Source organism: Diadema antillarum, unplaced genomic scaffold, assembly GCF_040938485.1.
Source record: "Diadema antillarum isolate AM-2024a unplaced genomic scaffold, OU_Dant_1.0 scf00000055, whole genome shotgun sequence".
Classification (NCBI taxonomy): Eukaryota; Metazoa; Echinodermata; class Echinoidea; order Diadematoida; family Diadematidae; genus Diadema; species Diadema antillarum.
Genome location: NW_027270944.1, coordinates 806,838 through 829,841, shown reverse-complemented (window position 1 = coordinate 829,841; position 23,004 = coordinate 806,838). Strand labels below are relative to the sequence as shown.

At 39.3% G+C, this 23,004-nt stretch overlaps 2 protein-coding genes across 2 annotated transcripts in view; one reads left to right on the top strand and one right to left on the bottom strand.

Moving 5' to 3' along the window:
* The window catches only part of LOC139715805 (follistatin-related protein 5-like), a 33,527-nt gene extending 20,161 nt beyond the window's left edge, over positions 1–13,366 (top strand). The window contains exons 4-12 of the mRNA XM_071627344.1: positions 392–523; positions 5,624–5,830; positions 6,611–6,780; positions 7,203–7,323; positions 8,033–8,188; positions 8,409–8,537; positions 9,042–9,316; positions 10,058–10,291; positions 11,016–13,366. Coding sequence (XP_071483445.1) covers positions 392–523; positions 5,624–5,830; positions 6,611–6,780; positions 7,203–7,323; positions 8,033–8,188; positions 8,409–8,537; positions 9,042–9,316; positions 10,058–10,291; positions 11,016–11,726 — 2,135 coding nt within the window. The 3' untranslated portion in view covers positions 11,727–13,366. The remainder of the gene's footprint in view (positions 1–391; positions 524–5,623; positions 5,831–6,610; positions 6,781–7,202; positions 7,324–8,032; positions 8,189–8,408; positions 8,538–9,041; positions 9,317–10,057; positions 10,292–11,015) is intronic.
* A 3,447-nt stretch (positions 13,367–16,813) lies between these two features.
* LOC139715804 (adhesion G-protein coupled receptor D1-like) lies at positions 16,814–21,563 on the bottom strand. The gene is made up of 8 exons (XM_071627342.1): positions 21,450–21,563; positions 20,647–20,848; positions 19,838–19,904; positions 19,382–19,448; positions 18,580–18,695; positions 17,996–18,122; positions 17,321–17,362; positions 16,814–16,921 (listed from the first exon to the last, which is right to left on the bottom strand). Exons 1-8 carry the CDS (start codon positions 21,561–21,563, stop codon positions 16,814–16,816), a joined length of 843 nt encoding a protein of 280 aa, XP_071483443.1.
* Positions 21,564–23,004: the final 1,441 nt, after the last annotated feature.

Sequence of the window (23,004 nt, the reverse complement as noted above, 5' to 3'; positions counted from 1 at the left end):
ATATAATATTATGCAATACACACATATCCAATAAGTTCGTGCACACAAGAAGAAAAAAAAAAGGCGCACACTTTTTATTAAGATTTTTTTAATGGCAGAATTAATCTTCCCCTGTCAAGAATTGAACTTAATATCAGGAGATAACGGTGTAACTTACATCCTTTCTCTTTCAAAACTGCAATCGTAATTTCTCGAGTGTATACCTGACACTTTTTATCGATTTAAAAAAAGAAATTATTGACACCAATGTAATAACATTGAAGAAACGTTTCTATCACCAGTCGGATATGTGTGGGCCCATTAGGGACTGTCAATTTATTGACATAATGATGACATACGAGCACAAAAATAATATATTTTTTGTTGTTGTCGTCTTTACCATGGTTTCCAGCACCCAGCCCCTCAATGACCCCGACCACGCGTCTCATCTGTACCCCGGAAGAGACCGCTCAGCTGAAGGAGGACCTGGTGGCCCACTATAGGGAACAATTCAACAACCCAGAAGATGTAGATCTGCCACCACGTAAGTCATGAGTAACACAACTAACTAACTAACTAACTAACTAACTAACTGACTAATTGAATGAATGAATAAACAAATAAATAAATAAATAAATGATAAATTAATTAATAAATAAACAAATAAATGAATAAATAAATAAGCAAATAAATAAATGAATAAATAAATAAACAAATAAATGAATAAATAAATAAGCAAACAAATAAACAAATGAATAAATAAATAAATAAGTAAATAAATAATAAGTTAGCAAAGTCGGACTTGGTTCATGTGCACGTGGATACGAAATAACCTTTTTTTATTTTTCTCAGTTCGCCAGGCACTTCACTCGTTTACAAAGCGACATGATGCATTTTGCTTGCCCGACGTAACAATTTATGGAATTCATCAGCCATGTTCAAACAAAAGATGAATTTGCGTAGAACAGATGACCAGAATGGTCCACAATTTACATTAGAGCAAAACGGAACCCCGAACTGGCAAATCTATATACAGAGGCTTCCAAAGCTACCGTGAAAGAAGAAACTTACTCTTCCGACCTTTCTCGGGGTTTGTTCGAGCGCCCTCAAAGGCGCAATTGGTGTTTATAATGTTGGCGTGCATTCCACTTCTTCATCACTGATGACTAGATGATGCGTTCTGCGTGTGGCCTGTCTTCCGTTGAGTGATATACATTGTTATTTTGATTCATTGTCAAATCGTTTATTGTATCGTATCTAAGAAGAACATGGGAGGGACATTCAGATTAAAAACCAAACAAACACCAAACCGTTGTCCTAAATGAAATCAGCTTTGACCAGAGTTACTTTTGTTGGGGGGGGGGGGGTAGGGAAGATGTGGACTGGGGTCTCACAATATTACGAATAATGTTGACGTCCACCAGAAGTTCATATAATGTAACAGTCTTATAACCAAGCTAATTCTGACATTTTAAACTTAAAAAAATGAATGAAAAACACACAAGTACACACTCTCACACTCACAAGATGCTTGATTTGGTCGAAACTACTCACATGTTTTTGTGGACAGCTAGTGGACTACACGGTTTTCCTGGGGGACCATGATGTAGGTTTGCTCATATAGCAGATTCCACGAAAATTCACACTAAATAGAGTTAATGTTTGCGGTGAGTCAGCTATTACAGATTTGCCCATTTCATCATCAGAAACCTATACAACGTTAGCAATGTCAAAATACGTTTCGATTTAAAATGATAAAGCAGTTCCCTAGCATGAAAACTAAGCTCTCATGCAATCAAAATTATGACGACGGATTGGAATTAAAAGAAGAGCAGGAAAAGGATCAAAGGATTCAGGTACAAAGTAGAGAGCGGGAAAAAAGATTATACTGTCCAATATCGGCCTCTCAGCAAAGATTTGTTATGTCTTAATTGCGATTTACGCAATTTACTGGTCAACCCATCGTATATCATCAAACAAGTTCATTATCTGTTCTCTCTCTAAGGATTGAGAATGTCGACACGAGGGAATACTCAAAACTTAGCTTGCGAAGAAGGAAAAAAATAAACAGAAAGAAGTCGGTTTCAAGGTAAATAGGACATCCATGTTCGGGCGGTGGTCAATATTTCGTGGGGGCGGGCATATTATACAAGTGATGTTTTAGCGACCTCTAAAATGATTTATATTTCAATGACATAAAAACAAGCCTTGCTCTGTATACCCATGCCGGTTCGTGTCTGGCAGAAAACATCGACTAAGTAATCAGCAGTAGATATTGATCCAGCACACGAATGTTATGTCAGCATGATTGATTCGAGTGCTCGTGCACGCTGCCTCCATTATCTCAACGCGAAGTGGAATATGGAAAATTGTCGACTTCGAAATGTACCCAAACCGGAAAACAATAATAACAGGAACAAATGTTTTTATTCCTCACTCTCTCTCTTATCTATCTATGAATCCATCTATCTATCTATCTATCTCTTCCTCTCTTTGCTGATGAAACAAATGAAACATTAAGGAGACGGAAAAAAGAGAGTGAGTGCGTGTTAGGAGGAACGCACAAGATCATTTTGTGAGAAAAATGCCAGTGGAATTCACATTTTCTGAATTTGTGAATATGCCATCTGAGAAGATGATTTACTACATGACTTGAACGATGAATCGCACTCACTATTCATATTTTTTTTCTGTAAATTTGCATACGTTTTGAAGGTTTCTTTCATTTACTTAACCAGCTCCGCATCGAGTTTCGATTCAAATATAACATGACCTCATTGTGTGGTACACGCTCGGTGCATTGACTCGTTGGCGGGGAATGTCAGCTCTCCATGTAATCTAAGTGATCGAGAGAGGGCGTCACGAGTATTTCGACAAACAAGAATGAAATTGAAACAAAAATGAAATAAAAAAGAAATGCAGATTTTGTTTTCTTGTTCTTCTTCTTCATCTTCGTGTTTTTCTTCTTCGTCGTCTTCTCCCTTGCTCAAAATGTTACGTAGCTAGATAATTTTGTGGGGCTTGTAACAGTGAATTCATTCGAACACAAATACATAATGTAGTTTACGCATGCACACACACACAAAAAAAAGCAACAACCAGGAAGTAAACCATACACCTAAGAATAGCAATGTAAGAAAGACAAATAAAAAAAAATAGCGTTATAATTGATGAAGTTTGAGTGTGGAGAGTGCGCCTAACGGGATATTATACACTAAGGGGAAGGCGAGTAACTGATCAGTGGGAATCAGTGGAAATGCTGGGAGATGATTGTTCCAATCCTTATGGGATTCATTCAAGAGTTCATTGTATATCTATTGTTGTGTGAAAATTATTTGCTTCAGAATGGTCTCATATTCAAGTAATGTGCAGTTTAATGCTTCCAGGTTAGCGTCCCTGGTCAGTGACGGAGCATTAATCTGCACATTACTTGAATATGAGACCGTTCTGAAGCAAATCATTTTCACACAACGATACATATACAATGAACTCTTGAATGAATCCCATAAGGATTGGAACAATCATCTTCCAGCATTTCCACTGATTCCCACTGATCAGTTACTAGCCTTCCCCTTTTAATATTATGTCTACACCACCGACAGGTCAACAATAATTCGCTGTCTACGTTGGCTTTTACCTTTGAAATGATAAAAAAAGGAGAAATGAACAGGGAGAAAGACTGACATCATACAAACAAACTGTCTAAAATATACATCGGATGTTTGGAAGAATATAGATATCCCCCGCCAGAGATGAACAAACAATGCAAGAATTTCCACCGCGAGATGTTTTGTTGTGTTTTTTGTAGGATTGGCAACCGCGCGCTTTTGTACCGGATAGTCATATTCTAGACACTAATCTTGATAACTGTCACAACGATACGGCTGGCGAAATTCCCCTTGGGGAATGACAGCGCTTTCTACAGCGACACGCTTTATCCACCCACGTAATCCGCCCGTCGCAATACTTTCAGTTCGCTCAACGATTAACCCGCTGGACAGACAGAGAAATGTTACCTCTCTTTATTTGAGGGGTGCTTTGCAGGAGTCTTTCTTTCACCAGAGGGGAGTCCTTGAAATCCTCGGGGGAGGGGGGGGGGGGGGAGGGGGAGGGTGAGGGGGGAGGGTGAGGGGGTCTTTCCCTTGTTTTTGTTAGGTGCCTTTATGACACACAACTGACAATAGTTAAAACTCATAATGATGCACTGTACGACTGTTGTGCACATCTCAGAGGAAAGATATGAAAGGAAACAATGGTATGTAAATATTTATAGTCGTAATTGACGGTTTTGACTGTTTTATTATCTGTCTATTATTAAAGTCTGGGGTTTCTTCTGCAAACAAGCTTTTCCAACAATGTACATTGAAATTAATGTCACTAAGACATACCGAATGGAAAGACTTGGGCTATCCCAGAGAACTGCTTGATCGCACAGTAGGTCAGGGAACCTAATTCTTGCACTCTGTGAGTTTGCACAGCTATCAACCATTGCATCTTGGGTAAATATTGACAGAAAGAGAGAGCTTATTGAAGCACTGTCTGCTTTAATGCATAGGTCATGAAGCGCATAATAATTATAAAATAACCAGCTCATAATATTCCAGTTTCCAGGTGGCACTAATTGCTCAAACTATACCTTCCTACGCTGATTACAAGTCGCATTCTAATGCCCCAGTCACATAGACATCCCGGATCACCCCGGACCGCCCCGGATCTGATCCGGGGAGAGATCCGTGTTGGCGCCGGGAGGCCAACACGGCAACTTTTGGAGGTCAAAAACATCCGGCGTCATCTGGGGATTGCCGTGTTGGCAAAGCAATCCGGGGTGGTCCGTGTGGCTGCCGTGTAGCTGCCGTGTTGATCCGTGTAGATGCCGTGTTTGTCCGTGTGTACAGTCATACCAAAATCCCGGATCTCCCCGGATCTCCCCGGACGTCCCCGGATCACCGTGTAGATCCTTGAACATCCGTGTTTATATGTGACTAGGGCATTATAGTTAATACAGTTTTGATTTGACGATCTGAATTCTGTCGTCGCATGTTCAAGTTATGAAAAAAAAAGTGAGGGACAATACCGATTAACAAAACAGGCGGATTCTCATGAAGCAATATGATAAGAGAAAGAGAATTGTTGTCCATTCCAGTTATTCCCTTGAACGGATTGTCCCATTCGTGAGGGGGCTGGTGCTATGGTATCGTTATAGTGCCCAAAAGTCATGGAGTCAAGTTATGACACCTACAAGATAAAACAAAAATACAACAACAAGAAATCATTAAACTGTTGATGCAATTTCTATGTACATGTTCATCACCGCCAAGAATATCATATTTTTTCTTATGAATAATGAAATGTTATTCCGTTGACAGTATCAAAATTGAGAACATTACCACTACCTATGACTAAAGATCATTGTTAATATCACTCCTATGAAATATCAACATCATTGACACCACTGTGTTCACTCAAGCACAATGATTCACTCGACAGCGATTTAACTAAATGATCGTATCGTTCATTAAAGATTATCGTCGACTTCATTACCCTTTGGCTTTCCATACAAAGGGTAAGGTTCGGTAATTATTGTTGTTGTTGTTGTTTTGTTTGTTATTTTGAGGGACGCTCTCTCCTTGATTCGCTTTGGCAGTAAACAAGAAGTACATCGTGAGCCTCATCCTCAACCACTACGATACCGACGGCGACGACGCCATCTCCCGCGAAGAAATGGAGTCCGGCATGTCACTCGATCGCGTGGCCGATCTCCTGCCGAGCTGCTCCTTCCTAAACGTGCTCGACGATGGGGACGTAAACGGTGACGACAAGCTAAGCGGATTGGAACTCTACCGGGAATTCAGTAAGAACCCAATATGAAATCTTCACTAAACTGTACTTTCTTCATTATATACGTTGTATTCTAAGAACCACTCAATGGTTACGTACAAGTCAGTGGCGCATCTTTCTAACTTTGATTTAATCAATGTGAACTTTTAAAAAAGAAAAACCCACGGGTAATGAAATTACAATCATACGTTGATTATTATGTACTCCTACAGAGAACACAAACTAGCATCCAAACGTTCACTGGAAATATTCAGCACTCTCAGATGTTTCTTTGGCCAAATGTTGCACAGGCGTACTGCAGTAAATGATGACTAAGCTCTTATATCGAATAAAATTTATGCAATGAACATAGTAAAGGACTTCTCTGAAGTTTGGCGAATCTGGCGGCAGTAACACCAACACTGAAATATGTTGTCCATCCACAATATGGATTAGACTATCAAATATTCTTGTTGTTATGAAATAACAAATATTTCACTAGTAGTTTTGATCACAGGGAACGAACGCCTCCTTACGTCTTGATGGAAGACCAAACAAGAGAGTGTTTGATGCCATTTGATGACAATTGTCTAAGTAAAAGAGAACAAAATAATTGTCCGGGTTTGACAAAGTAATGAAAGAAACCATCAAAACACTTCAATCAAACGATAAATCTAGATATTATCAGTTGATTGGTGAAACGGTCGAAATATTCACAAATAAAAAAACCTCCGTGATACTTGAGACATGCCCTTTATCCTCTGATCCACGCAGTACATCATCATCTCTCCATCAAATTTTCTCTCCTTTTCAGACATTAAGGCCGTATCGCTGTCCGGTAATATTGCACAGCGGGTAACAGTGACTACAGTCGGGGATAACATCGCCCTACCCTGCGAGCTCTCCTCGGACCACCGCCTGGAGATTCGATGGACTCGCAACAACGTCCCCCTCACCGAACTCCAAGACTATACGGGGATCGGGGTAAAGACAAACGCGATCCGTTTTATTTTATTTCAAGAGACCACCATTTTGTCATTGATTTGGCATGTCTACGTTTTGTATACAACAGGATGTTATACATGAAGATATTGGAAGAGAAAGGGAGAATCTTAGTGCAATGAGATATCTCATGATACTCCAGCCTAATATTCCTCTTGTAACCTACCATGAGTGTTTATAAGTTTACGGACAGAGAATAATGCCCGAAATTATGTGCGCAAGAAATTGACTACATGTAGACATCAAGGAAATGCAACTTTTTTTGGAATTTCTATTTTGCTCATTTCGAGATGAACGAAAACACAACAACAAACAAACAAACAAACAAACAAACAAACAAACAAACAAACAAACAAACAAACAAACAAACAAAATGTACTAACTCGTCTTTCCCCATTCCACAGCTTTACACCGGTGACACGTCGCTCTACCTGACGGATATTACTCTGATGCACGCCGGAACTTATTCTTGCTATGCGGAGGGATATGAAGAGGTCAAACAGTCACATGTTCTCCAAGTGCAAGGTAACTGAGGAATCAAACGCAATGTGATAACGTAGTTCTTCGCCATTCAAACAACACAATGCAATGAAATTCCTTTTTGTCGAGAAATGTCAATTGTGTTTCGTCGAAGTTAGGTGGCATTCATTTTGTGAGCAAAACTAGTCAGATTTCTGCTCCGACTATGCACCCGTAGTTGTGAAAAGCGAAGTGTTAGTGATGTTAATTCGTACGTAGTGCTGCAACCTTATTAACAGCAAGGTTTTCCCGCCACACATTTGCTTAAAGAAGCTACTTAAGAGTACCGTCTGCTCTTTGCTGCATTGTCCGTCATATACGAGAAAGGAAATATGAGTACACCAGTTTTTTTAACCTGGAGAGGTAAATCCTTGTCCAGTTTATGGGTTGAAGTTGCATTTTAGGATTGCCATTTAGTTTATTATGTTATCATTTCAGGACTATAATGTTCTTAGTTCACTCTACCTAGCATACAGTCGTCTAAACTCAGGAATTAATCGGCGCGTTGGTCATTTCTGTTTATACAAACAACATAAAACAGTTTTTCATGCAACCTTCGTCGCACTTTGCATCATGATCTCAAATCCACAAAGTAGGTTTACATAGGTGCCTAATGTCTACTTATTTTTTTATTGACATTTCAGAGATCCCATTGATTGATGAATAGTAATTAATTCCATGATGCATTGTTTTTATGATTAACATTCCCTGACAGTTCCGCCGACTGTCAGCGTGTGTCCACGAAACCAGCTGCGAACAGAAGGCAGCAGGGCTCGAGTCCAATGCCACGCCGAAGGAATACCGACCCCGCAGAAGACTTGGACTAGGAACAACGTTCCCCTATCTGAGGGAGATAGGATAACCATGCACGGTAGGCATTATTATATAGTGTTCATGGTAAATCGTAGTCCAGTTTGGCCCTGGTCTTGTTCATCGGTATCTTTCGTGCGCGGTACTTTTCTTCTTCAAAACAACGTTATGTTGGCGATCGTAATGACATACTTAATCATGGACAGATCCCCGCGAAAGCAAAGTGCTGTGTACCCAAATAATCTACAATATTTGCATTATATCTTTGTTTCTTATGGCAGGTAAAAACAGCAGCGTCGTGGTCCAGAACATCTCGTACCGTGACACCGGCGAGTACGCGTGTAAGGCGACCAACCCAGTGGCGGAGAGAAGCGAGAGCGCGTCTGTATTCATCCAAGAAGAGGACCATCGTAAGGAGACGCCTTTGATGTTTAAAATCATTTTGCTAAATTGCAAGTAGTGACCTTCGACAATACGTTCATAATTCATAGAATACGCTGTATTATTGCTTAGTGATACAGCTTTAGGAATATGAATGAAGAATGAATTGACTTAGATCGACTGAACTATTATCATTGAATTACGCTATATTTAGTTAATTGGTATTAATATTGATATCAAGTACTTTAAATCAGAATTATGAAATGGCGTGATTATGCTGTGGGCCTGTTGCAGAAATAGATGCGATCAAATACAGATGAGAAAATCAGACATAAGTCAGGTATCAGCCATCAGAAATAAGTATTCAAAGACTTATGTTTGATTTTCTGACTAATGTTTGATCTCAATTTTTAAAATACATCGGGGCCCATTGGGGAATTATAAATGGTTGTAAGTTAGACACGCTGTGTATCGAAGCACAGGAGTCATTTCTGACTAAGTTGACTTACATCATCATGAACTGTCTTCCTCAGCTCTTTCTCCTGGCCCGTTGCACGTCTTCTACCTGTTCCATCGGGATGGCATCCAGACCTTCGAACCCGACACCTGCGGCTTCAGGCTCGCCCTAACCGGCGCCAGTTCCTTGCCCGACACCACACAGACGCTGTGCAACATTGACCCGGAAACGGAAACTCGCAAGTGCGTATGGTCAGACGCGGTGAGCGTGGACGATCGCTACATTTACGTGACGCAGCCCTTCGAGAACCGCGTGATAGTGTTAGATGCCAGAGCCCAGAGGATCATCGAGGTGAGATTCACATGATTGGCTTAAAAAGCAAAATAGTTCCTTGATATTCTCATTTATTATATATGATATAGTGAAATGTCTATATATGTTCTTTTCGAAAAATGAAATAAGATTTGAATTGAATTGAATTGAATTGAATTGAATTGAATTAAAAATAAAAGTCGTAGCCCCTTCACATCAGCGCAGGGAGGATTTCTTCAGGGAAATAAGGGTTAATAGGTTAGCCTTGGTTGTTGATGAGGGGACGTTAGGCAACATGATTGATCTTAATTGTGGACGTCAGTGTAGGAGGCCATGTAGCCTATGTTTGTTTTGATTTTCTGGCGGATGCTTTGTCATGTCTTCGTCAGGTTGTCTTCCTCGCAAGTTGTTTCCACGACGTCTGAACCGTGATGGCCAAGATTGGTGGGCTCCATAGCAAATTCTATACCCAAATTGATAAACCTAGGAACAAAAATCTCCACTTTACACTTCTCATGGATGAAATGGACTGAAATGGATTATAAAGTTTTGTTTATGATATGCTGGTTTCAGTTGTCATTCTCAAATCAAGTGTCCAGGCGATTTGAAGGCATGGACAGAAAATCCAGCACCATTAATTTACCATACTTGACCGCATCTCCTAAAACAAGGAAAACGAGAATAAACGATAGACGTGCATTCTTAGTACAGTGTATAATACTCGATGTCACAAATCGAGAGTTACGATACAAACGTCCGGTCGATCTCTGTTGCGAGCAGGTCATCCACACGGACGACCAGCCCACGTCACTGCACTACGTTCCACACGTGGACTCGCTCTGGGTGCTGTGCCGTCTGTCCGAGGAGGAGAAGGCGGCTGGTCGCCAGTCCATCGTCGTCATCAAATCGGCCAGCAGGCCAGGCCCCCACCACACGGTTCACACAGAGCCCGTCGGACACGACTTTGACCTGGTGGAGGCGCTCTACATTCCCAAGGAGCAGATACCAATGCAAGTGAGTAATGACTGTACCCTACTGTACTCACTCCCCCGTTTCCGGCACTTTAATGTCGAGAAGAAAGATGTTTCAAAGAACTAAAAAACACGACAAATGAGCCGCGGCGGTGCACATTGTCTCTGCAGGTAGACAGCCGGCAAAATCTATCATAAATTTAATGATGATTCAATGAATAATACTGCTCCGTAGCGCCCAAAATGATGTACCGCTCCTTGTCTCTTTTGACTTCAATGAAATAGATTCAAATGAAATAAACATTATGGCACAATAATTATTCAATCAAATCGGGCGAAACATAAAAAACGGAGTTTAAAGTTTGACATTCATAAAGTTATACCGTAGAGTTAACGCGCGAAAGCAAATTGAAATCTGGAATATCACGCATGTGTGGATATATTTTGATTCAAATTTAAGTCGCCGGGATGCCGAAATTCTGTCCAAGATGTTTTCCCGTCAGCACAAAGAGTTTGATACTCTTCCACAGACAGATATTACAGAGATTATCACGAAAGCAACACTGGACGTCAAAAGGACTGACACAAGTAAACTTTCAGATTATTTGGTATGATATAATAATCAAAATATGCATATATATCGGAGATGCTTCTCTCAACGAAATTAATAAGCGATACTTCTGGGATGCCAAGATATGGTATGCATAAAGTTTTCCATGTAAGGTAGCTCAGACCTAACAAAGAGTTCTTTGTGTTTGTCTGAACAGGGTACGATGAACTTTGGCTACACTGTACATCACAACCAGCTTGGCCTGAACAAGATCGACCTCACCCGCATGGAACGCGTCGCCCAGATCGACCTTACGGCCTACCAGTGCCACCCCGAATCGCTCAACTTCGTCGCCATCGGCGGCAACGTTGTCATCAACTGCGCCGGCAGGGATGGTCAGCCCGCCAAACAGATCATCCTCGACTACATCACCGACAGCGTCGTCAAGGTCAACGAGGGCATTCGTGGTCACCCGTACGTGGCGCCTGACGGCCGCTACATCATCAGCGTCGACGTTGACCACCAGTACGTGCACGTTCAGAAGGTCCTGCCGGAGTCGGGCAAGATCAAGACCGCCTTTGAGGTAAAGACCAACCTGCGCATCAGCGACGTCGGTTTCTTCCCGAGCAAGACAACACATACCTACGACGTCTTCGCCACATCCCGCGACCAGCCCGACATCCTCTTCATCGATCTCGAAAGCGGCTACGTGAAGACCATCACGGGAGTGCACAGCCCCATCGATCCTCAGGACTGGCCCTGGGACAGCCACAATCGGAGGATTGTACACAGCGGCCTGTTTGCCCCCTACCTGGTCACCCCAGCCGCCCACCACGAAATCGTCATCAATGGTCTTCTACGCAAGGTCCACTGCGACATCGATGACATTGCTGAAGCCAATGTGATTGTCTGGATCGGCGTATGCTAAAGACAGTAAGATTCACGAATGCGTCGTGATGATGAAAATAGACGGAAGGACTTAAACTTTCCAATTACGGACAGTTTACATTCGCGCTCGTTTTCTATTTACGTTTCTTATTTTCTAAATTCTATGCACAAGATGTAGGAGATTTCTTATTTTTATGTATGTATTTGCTTTGCTGTTTTTTCAAGTGCAATGTATGTATTAAGTAGTGTGTAAAAACAAAGATAATCTGCAGTACTTTACCAACAGTTTAAAGATAGATGTAAGACGGGATGTGTAGGTATTGGAAATTATGTTTGTGGAGCGCAGCAGCATTGTTTTTTGTGTTGTACATATATCTTTCTCTGATGTACAGACTGTTGATGTGGTAGAAAGACATACTTTAGACTAGATAGAAACGTTAAGGCATACCTTTATATTGTATGTATAGCTTGGGATTGCATAAATATCGTTATGACGACGCTGGATTGTGATGAAACTGTTCAATCAAGGTACAGATTTACCACACTATCTGGAGTACGTGCAACGCCACTGAAACACGCACGGCACACGTACAGGATGGGAATTCTACTTCTTTTCAGGAGAATGAGATCTGCATTGTCATGGGATTGGTGGCCAAACAGAAAGACGAATACGAAGGAGGAGAAGAAGAAAAAGGAAGAAGAAGAAGAAGCAGAAGAAGAAGAAGAAGAAAAAGAAAAAGAAGGAAAAAAGCGGAAGGAACCAAAGAATCTTTGTAGAGTAACGTGGCTCCAAAGTTAATGTGGGTTAAAAGAGAAGAGTGATTATTAGACATAGTGGGTACTGGTATTTGAACTAGCAACAGAAAGTATGTTTTAACTTCTCTGATAATATGTCCATGACAACCTCACAGAATGCCAGCAAACAAAATGTAACGCTGATGTCTTATGTAAAACGACAAAATTTCAAATAAAGAAAGTGGCAAATTGTTTAGGTTTGTTATCTGTAGACACTGTTAAGCACTTTTGTACACAGGAAAATGTTAATCTTTACGATCTTAATCAATTACAGAGACTACAGGCGCAGAAGTAGACTATTTCGAGATGTAGAATTTACTCCAATAACGGCGATGTATTTAGTGGGGTTTTTTTCTTTGCAATATTAAGCACTTCCTTACATTGTTGCTTTCTTGCACTATTCGTTTCCAATTTTTTGGCGGTTTCTTTGTTGTGTTTAATCGGCAATAAGCGCAGTCACGTTGAATATGGTATAAGTAGAAAGTTCTCGCCCAACACGTATTAATCCGCAGCATGTAAATACAAAAAGCTCTCAGAAGATTGCTGATTGTTGTACTTTGTGAATGATGAGGATGAGCTTGGAGAGCAGACGACACTTGGTTTAACCATTTTTCTCCCGCCTTTCACTGTGACAGCAATTCGTGGTAGTTTGGCAAATATTCGTAATTGGAATTGATCACTTTTGGCAGGAGGTGCATTCCGCCATCATTTTCATAACGTTTGGTCTCACGCAGCTCTTCTTGTTTACATTTGTCGACTTGTACAATGGTACTATACCTTGACTGATTTCTATATCCGCCACAAGTGTATCAATAATATCAAAATGGAGACCAAAGATTAATTTGTAGGAAGGTCTGTGACGCGCATCGTCCCATGTCAAACAAGTAACGCATATCATTTCATGTAGTTGGGGCCAGGTCGTTCGAAATTGATGGTTTGTCGACTTTGTTGAAATTCTGCGTGTATTTTTCGATGATCAAACAAAATCCATATCAGTTAGGCACCCCGTTGTGCTTTCGTTTGAGCATCGAAACTTCACCAGTCATTTTTATCTGTTCAAACTTCATCATGACTAGCACGGAAGGTGATTTACAACTGCAAGGTCAATGTATAGTTGGAAACAATAGACGGAACCATGAAACAGCTTTAACTATTAATACTTTAATAGGTGTCAGGTTATGACGTCCATGTGATGCCAACAGCATATGAATTCAAAAAGCATCTCGGTTGATTTGTTTTAAATATATATTGTCCAGAGTTTCAATAGCCTCGTTTTGCTGGATTTAAGGTCTCATGTTCAAGCGTTTTATTTCTTATTCATGTTTAGCAAGTGAGTTGATATATATGGATGCATTATTTGAATCAACAAGTTTCTTGGCTTGTGATATAAGAATTTGTAGGTAGGTACAAACATTCAATTGTAAATAAAATGTACTTTATTAACACAGTTAATGGGGAGAAGCTCGTGATATTTGAATGTTTTATCAATTCAGTAGATAGGATGTAACTTGTGCATACTCATCTTATGGCATCGCATGTAAAAACCTGACTGAACTTTGTGGAAAAATTGAGCTTTCCTCTCAGTGTATAGGGCGAGCTAACAAATAGACGCAGAATCCAAGACAGACAGGAATACATGTGGTATCAAGAAAATGTTGCTTCTACCTTTCTCTTTTGCAGCGTAATTGTATTCGTGAGTCGCCCAACTGTGGCAGACGAAGTAAGAACTGGCATTAATTGTATTCATCCGTTTTTGTAGAGTAGACGGGCTGTTTCGGCCCCGTTCGTGCACTTTATAGTATACTATTTCACTAGCAATTACAGATGTAACCAGCTCTGGAATTCATGGCTTAATTACATAAGGAGAGAGAGAGAGAATCAATGTGTCTATTTCTCATTGTAATTCTTTACTCGGTCAATAGGACGCAAACAACGATAAAATCCCTGAAAAAGTTTGGTTCATGTGAATTCTAGAAAAAAAAAAACCACCCCGATGCCTAGTATATCGATGTGGGATAGAGGTGGCGCTTGGGTATTGTACTTATATCGATTTTTCATGAGGAGAAAGTTTTTTTTTTCTTTCTACAATGTAATACGTTGATTGGTAATCATCGTTAACAACATTTATAAGTATAGAGGCGTTCTAAATATAAATCCGAATGTACTGTATGAATGATAAAGCGTTTACATCGGAGAAGAGTTAGAATATAAATGTTGTTTTTTTCTTTGTTATTGTAGGCATGAAGACAATGCGTTCTTTCTCTGCTGAATGGGCGACGTGTAATGATGAAATTATGTAATTGTTGTTGTAGGGTTTTTTTTCCTCTGCCACTCATCCAAGCGTTTGTGACGCCATTAATTAGGCATATATCATGCGTGCATTCAACTTCCTGTGGCAGAATGATTATCAACAATGATGTAGGCACAGACACCATGTAGTATGGTACCTCGCTGTGATTGAATAAACAAAAATAAACCAACAAATAAGGTACAATGTGTTGAGTAAGCATCGCTTACTGTCGCGATAATCCAGTGTTTTAGCTTATTCAAATCCAGACATCTTATTACATGGTGTTTGGCAATTTCTTCTCCTTGAACTTGTTCATGCGATATGGTTTTTACAACTTTGTTATTCGTATTTTGTTTTTGTTTTATAGGTGGGGGGGGAGGGGTCGTGTAAAGAAAGCGGTATCTGATCGTAACTCTTTGTTGAATATTGATTGTAAACAAATTTGTCGGTGGCCGGTACATTTCTGTGGGATAGTTTGGTTGTTGTGTCATTTTCCCTTTATATGGGTGATGGTCCAAAAATTGTGTGTATATAAAATATTGCCACATCTGTCTGTGAAAGGGCGACTTTCGCCCGAACATAAACTGGGCAGGCAGGAAGGATGACCCAATGATGTCAACTCCACATCACTTTCCTCAAACTTACCACAGATTAAATGCTTGTGCACATGCATGGGAGAGAAGATTATGACGACAAAATAGACAAGGTGTCAGAATGTCGACATCTTTTTTATTATCATTTGATATCAATGACTTGCTCTTTAATTCTAGAACTCTTGCTGACAAACTTCAAGTTATCTCTCTATGTATGAATGTATAATCCTCACGTCGTCTTTGTCATGTACCCATTTGATACCATGCTTCTGTAAGAAAAAAATCTACTACTACTACTACTACTACTGGGTGTAAAACTATATTTCCGTGACATCTGATATAACGCTTTGTGACAAAGTGATGAGTAAAAACGAGTGTCGAAAAAGGAGGAAAAACGTCAATCATGGTCTCAGTCACGTGTATTCATTTTACAGTCTATATGTGCTCTCGATTGCCTTTTTTTGAAGAGTTTATCGCAAAATCGGCGAAGCACCATTTTTAAACATTTTAAAATTATTTCATCCTTAGAACGAAAATAAAATCTTTTCAGTGATACCTAACTTGTAACATAACAAGGATTTTTCTTGAACTTATGATTAAAAATATCCCGTATTTTTGTATTATTTTCTATGTTCTTTTAGCAGCTTTAATCGCCAATATCTCAACTTAACAAGAAATGAGTTAGCTCGCTTTGCGATGAACTCTTCACTTATTTTGTAGTCGTCTAAAATGCGCACAGCATAAAACTGGCTACAAAAATCTACGGAATAATTACGAACAGAGTTCAGAATCACAAGAAAGACTTTCCTATTAATTAAAATTCTCCACGCATCACAAATATTCGATTTTTTTTCTGCATTTCATCCAACAAGAATTAAACACAAAGTCAACGTCGACATACTTAGTGAAAGATGCTCAATGGTACTGCATAATAATTCGATTTGCCACAGTTGTGAGAGATGAAAATTGCACTGCACACGGTTTTCACAAAATTTGATGTGCACCTCTAAATCAAAAATTATCCATAGCAACTCCAAAAATGTGGTAAGAAAGCAAAACCTACAACAACGTTATCACATCAAGATTTGATTAAATGAAATTAATAATCTAGGACAAGGTAAAGACATAATATTATCCAATCATGTTCCGCAACCACTTACTAACACTGCATATTCAAGTGAAATATACCATAGAGATAAAATAAAAGGGTACTGAGAGAATCTCGATCTGCAAAGAATGTATGAAGCAAGTCCTCTACAGTCACAAGCGCCTCAGTCGGGTGCATAACAGTTACCGCGGAGCAGATTGTAATACAAGATAATTGAAGAAAAAAAAAGAATAGTGACATTTAAGACCATGGTATACACAGGCCATTTAGTATCATATCAAGGCGGTAGAGGTTGATGAGTAACAGTCTCACTCTGTTTGCTGGAGCATGGGTGCCGATCATCACTTTGTCTTGGTCATAACGGAAGTTCCATTGTCATTGGTCATAGTGGAAGTTCCATTGTCATTGGTCAAGCGGCTTCTTGACCCACGGTAGATGACTGTGCGCACCTGGTAAAAAAAACATGAACAACGATACTAATGGTAATAATGGCAATATATCAAAATGATCCCACTTTGCTTTGAATTTAAATGTGAATTATGAAATTGCTTCACATGGCCACTCGGAAGCAACATGTAATGGGGATAAGATGTCTTGTCAAGGGACACAACCGCTGCAGGAAGAAGTCTCGAACCAGAGACCGCGTGAATGATAGTCTCTGGTGTCATCCACTGAACCACAGCACCTCCTTGATAATTACGAGAGTATACCAAAGTAATTTGTCTATTGGAATATGTAACAACAGACAATATCATCATTGGCAATATTTTGCACACATAGTATAAACAACAAAGTAATGAGAAAATGAAAACAAAGTTTTTAAATTTGAATTTGAAGTGTTGATTTACCTCTGGGTTCAGCATGCAGAAGAACACAAACATCAGTGTACCCTGCGGAAAATCAAAGCACAGAATATCGTGATAACTAAAAATTATAGACTTATCAAAAATCTGATGACAAGTAAAGTAATATCCGTGCTCGGCAGAAACAAAACAAAACAAAGAGAGAGAAAACAGCATTTTTAAAAATGTTGAACAATGATGCGGGAACAACATTCCCCATCATACTACATCTAAAAGTGAAGGCAAAAAGATTTCAGTTGCTTCCGCTCAATTTTTTTTTTTTTTTTGGGAAAAGATAATATAAATAAAGGAAAGAGCACCATTATGATATTATTTTGTGATATTTGAATATGTCTAGTATTGTGCAAACAATCAGTGCAACGATCATCTTATTTTTGTAAGCCGTGGCTATGAAATTTTCTTATTCGTACAACCACACACTCAGCGAAAATGACAAGACAATAATAATAGTGTTACGTGAGGATACTTACATAAGAAAGCTTTCCTTGACGTCGCATTTCATTTTACCGCGTATAGATTTTTGAGATCGCTATGACTACATTATCTTTTTATTACAGACGTCACTGTTCATACTCTTTTAGTTTTTCTTCTCTTAAAGATGAAATGTAACAGAAGGATACTATTAGGTTGCCCTCATAGGGTCAGAGGCACGCAGCTTACCTGGGACATGTTGAATACTTGGAACAAGTATTGGTACGTCATCAGTGGGTTCATCTTGTAGAGGGCGTGGAATGTCCAAGTGGTGGCCAGAGTGAAAGTCAGGATTACCGAAGATGGTAGGTACAGCCTAGACGAATAATCCCATATTATTTTAACGATCAACATTTATTTTACTTGCCAAAACTTGCAAAACTTGTAAAACCGTATACTGGCGATTGGCACAAAAGTACCTATTGATTGGAAAATTATATGCTACATGCAGACCCCTGTGTAAAGTTTACTGTGAAGATCGTGAAGATTGTAAAGGTGAAACAGAACGAATAGGTGACGATGTCAATGAAGAGAATGATTGTAACGATGATGAAGAAATGACTAATATGATAATAATGATGAAAGAGAGTGACAGGATAAAGCAGAGAGGAAAAAGTCGAGAAAAGAAAAATGAAGAGGCGGACGGAGCAACTTCAGAACTGCAGAAAACGAGAACAATGGACTGCCTGACGTTTCTGAGATGCATCACCTCACAAAGGAGAATCATAATGACTAATGGTTGAGATTATTTTGGCGGGAAATCAGGTCCGTACCTCAGTCTGCTCCACAATCGGTCCAGCCACATGGCGTACTCGTCATCGTTAGCCTTGGATTGGCTTTCAGTCTTCTGAAAGTAATAACCCGTGACACAAGCCAGCACCAAATTCACCTGGAGGGAACAATGCACGTTTTCTTCTGTTATTATTTATTAATACAAGAAGATCATTTGGATAAACAAAATATCAATCAGAAACTTTACATAGTCTCGATTGAACGCAAAGCAATTCAATTCAATTCAATTCAAATGAAATCTTATTTCCAATAGCACATGTTTGTTATCGATACGGATTGAAAATAACCAAAACGTACAATATTGCAACAAAAGAATATGCGTATATAGAACTAATTGTTCAAAATAATTGCGTTAATGGAAAAGAGGGACCCACGTAAAAGACAAGCTTGTAGGAATGTGGGCCGCTCAACTCATCGAACTTACAATAGAATAAATGTAAAGGTGTGGAAACACAAACACACGTACACACACCCTCACACACACGCACACACAGGTTATGACCTTGTTTCAAAGATATTGCGGACATAATACTTTATTGTTTTTTTGTTGATAAAAATCGGCCCAAGGAGACTTCTGAATGAGGAAACGGAGTAAGGTAAACATGCATTCTCCCCCCCCCAAAAAAAAAAAAAATAAATAAAAATAAAAATAGAAAAAAGAACACACGTACAGAATACATGCTCCTGAAATGTGTATGATTAAATCAAATGTCCTATCGCTGTAATCTTGACCCTCTAATCTAAATAGATCATTATTTTAGTATCATCTGGGTTAATTCTTACCATCGCAGCGAACCAGACTGATGCAAGGAATGTCTTGTACACCAGCTCGGTAAACAGCAGCCAACAGCTTGAGAAAATAAAATGACCAATATTGAATTTTAATCATCCTCTTGACTGTCAAATCTGCAAAGATAACTATCCTGTACTTGGCAGTCATCTGGTTGGTATGAATTAAACTTATACGCATTTATACACAGGATGAGCAAAACGACCAGCGGCTTGAGTAACGCGACAACGAGCACAGGTCAAAGGATATAAAAAACAATGATTACATGATTTTAAGCAAAATGTTGCTAAAATGAATCGGTTTGTTTTGTTTTACAGTGCAACCTTGATTGAGGTCCATTGAACGAACCTAAAGTTTGACCACAAATATACCCACTGAAACCTAGCCACGCCTATAACTTTCCCTGCTTCCTTTCAATAGATATTCGTATTTGAGAGTAACACACCCACCTCTCTGGTGTCCCGAAGGCGTAGGGAATCTCCGTGAAGAGTATCACCACCACGATAAGAGGAGCACCTGTTGCGTCGAACGAGATAATCTGTGACGTAAATTCCATTCATCTCATCCTGTGAACTTATGGATAGTTTCCCTTGCCCATAGTTAAGTATAGGGCATAAGTATCATAATTATTGTTCGGTTCTTGTGAGATGATTAACTGTTTGAAAAGATGAGGCCGATTTTATAAAAATGCCCTCTAATGGTAACGAAAAATACTATCATCGATTTTACATCATTGTTGTATATTTCTATATCCTAATTCCAACTGAAACTCAAAAAGTGAACATAATTGTGATAACATAAAAACAGTCGGGGTTGGGCACACACACGCCCAAGAAAGAATACGTGGTATACAGTGAAGCCTTCTACAATAATATGTACTACATGTACTAAACCTTCTGCTTCCATGCAAACCTTCAAAGACTTTATCATCCCATCAGTATTCTATTTAGTTAGTTTTAAGAAACGCCAAAACGTTTTTCCTATCATTTCCATTTTGTAGACAACTTAAAGTAAAATTTCAGCAGAAGATTTATGCAAAAAAAAGATACATTCACAAAAAGGAAAATATTTCAGTGGAATGTGTATTAAAATGAAATTATATTTGATTATCGAAATCATCATACTGGTTTTGATAAATAAACTTTGTGGACTAGCACGCGACGAGCGGATTATAGGATTAACTAAGATTACCTAGGATGTCAAATGATTGAAAACTTTCTCGAATGGTCCCAAAGTGGAAAGACCAAATTTCTCTTACCCCAAGCAGCAAGGAAGATCCGGACCAAGCCAACCTTCTCCGTGTTTTCACCCTTGGGCGCCTTAACTGCAATGAGCGAGTATTCCCGCGGTTTTCCGTGGACGTAGCACGTATGCAGGAGTACGGCTGTGTGTACGACGAGCCAGATCGCGTAGACGGTAAACAGGTACTGCAGAACTGCCGCTACGGCCGAACAGACGCTCTGAAAAGTATCAAAAGTCATTAGTTATGTGTGAATATTTAATTAAAAAAGTGAAGAAAGTTCATAATATTTACTTAAAACGGATTATAAGAAAGCGTGTACAATGCCCAGTTCAATATTTGGTCATGGGGCTCGTTAATAAAAAAAAAAAGTTCTAAGTTACATTCTGCGCATGAGCAGATTAAGGTCAAGGCAAGCCAACATAATGAGATACAAAATAATCGTAATACGCGATGTCATGGACATTAACTGAACTGTTTCCTTGCCTTGCATTGTGACAGAACATTTTAAACATTCTAAGGGAGCTCGTTAACACAAAAAAACAAGTTGGATTACATTAGTGGGTGATATGTAGCTTTACAACTGTTTTATTTGGATGGTTTAAAACTCGCGGTCATTCAGTATTTTCAACCATTGCTAACTTCGAACTTGATTATAGTTGAGATAAGGCTCATAAGGGTATAAAACGTCAACAGGACAGGGGGTGGGCATGCATAACTGCAATTACAGCACTGTATAACTGAGATGGGAAAAGTCGTAATAGTAATAATGAACGTCCTGTTTGCACTACGTCTTTAGATGATGATGATAACCCACTCACCAAGTTACCGGTAAAGTTGAATCCAACCAGGGACGTGATGTGGGCAGCCGCGATGGTGACGGCTATGTAAATCTGTATCTTTGCCAGCTGGGACTCCCAAGCGCTAAAATCCATCAGGGATTAAATGTCAGAGGTCAGTGACGTCACATGGTGGACATGGACAACAGCTTATATGAAAGTATATGTAAATGAAACATAGGTTTATGGGACGAACACTGTAGTAGGGCTTTCTATATCTCAGTCGGTAGATCACCGGTCTAGCGATCCGGAGGTCTCGGGATCAAAATAAATCCCGATGGAAAACCATTTTCTTTGCTCAAAGTTGTCCCTAATAAAACATAGAGTATGAATTCCTTCCCTATCTTTGAAATTCGAGCAAGCAAAATGCTTCAAAACTATGTTGTGTTTGTATATATTATAGATCATAATACATTGTATAGATGACGATTTAAGTTTCGGGTTTCTGTGCAGTTCCCGCGCGCTATCGTGTAGGTACATTGTTGCCTGACACCATGCACACTAGTTTATCAAAAGCCTTATATGAGTTGCAACAATTAACCAGTTAGGAGTCTGAAAACAGGACATAATAATAATAATGATGATAACTGTTATCTTGTTATGCTTTGTTTATGTACGAGCCACTGAGGGGCTGACAGCATCTAATTTGCATATACATGTATCTATGAAACTTTCTTTGTTACTGTTTGTCTGACTTCACATGAAAGCCAACTAGAGGAAAGGTTGGAGATTCTCTCATTAGAGGGCTGATATGAGTGCGGTTGAGATGGGGGTTTCAGATTTTAACTTTTTGGTCTTAATGTTACAGTTGTAAGAAAAAGTGGGTCCCATCTTTTATTACGACCTCCTTGTGGTTGGTATCTCAGCCATTTCAAAAACAATTTTCATCAAATGAACTCTGAATTTCTCTTAGAATTGTATACTCTTTTCATACGAGGTTTTATCATTATCTCACAAAGGAGTTGGAAACCTGAAGCCCCATCTCAACCAAAATTATAGTATTACTATCCCTTTATTATGCTTGTTGAGCTTATCACCCTTTGCTGATACCAAGGAATTTAAACATTTTCCACTAACCCGCTGGTGAAGAAGACCAGCATCATGATGAGGACACAAATGACCGACAAGGCGCCCAAACATTTCTCGACAATGTGGGAGATGAGGAGGTAAATACCTTCGAGCTTGTAGTGCTGAGAGAGAAAGAGAGAGAGAGAGAGGGGGGGGGGGGGCAAGACATGATATGTTGAGATGGTCAAAGAAGTTGGTGTTTGCGTCTGCAAGTGTGTGTAAATGTGTTGTGTGTAAATGCATTGGATAATTATTTCGCAGATATGCATACGCATACTTTAATATCTATTTTAGATATGGTGAAGCTATATACGTATAAGTCTTTGACGAAACAATATAGAGCTTGCTAAAGGGTAAATCAGTTGATTAAGTATGAACTATTAATTTTTAATTAAGTATGAACTATTAAAGGCAAATGTAGCGATTTATTGTGTTAAGAAGAAAATGACACTAGAGATACGCCTATGAA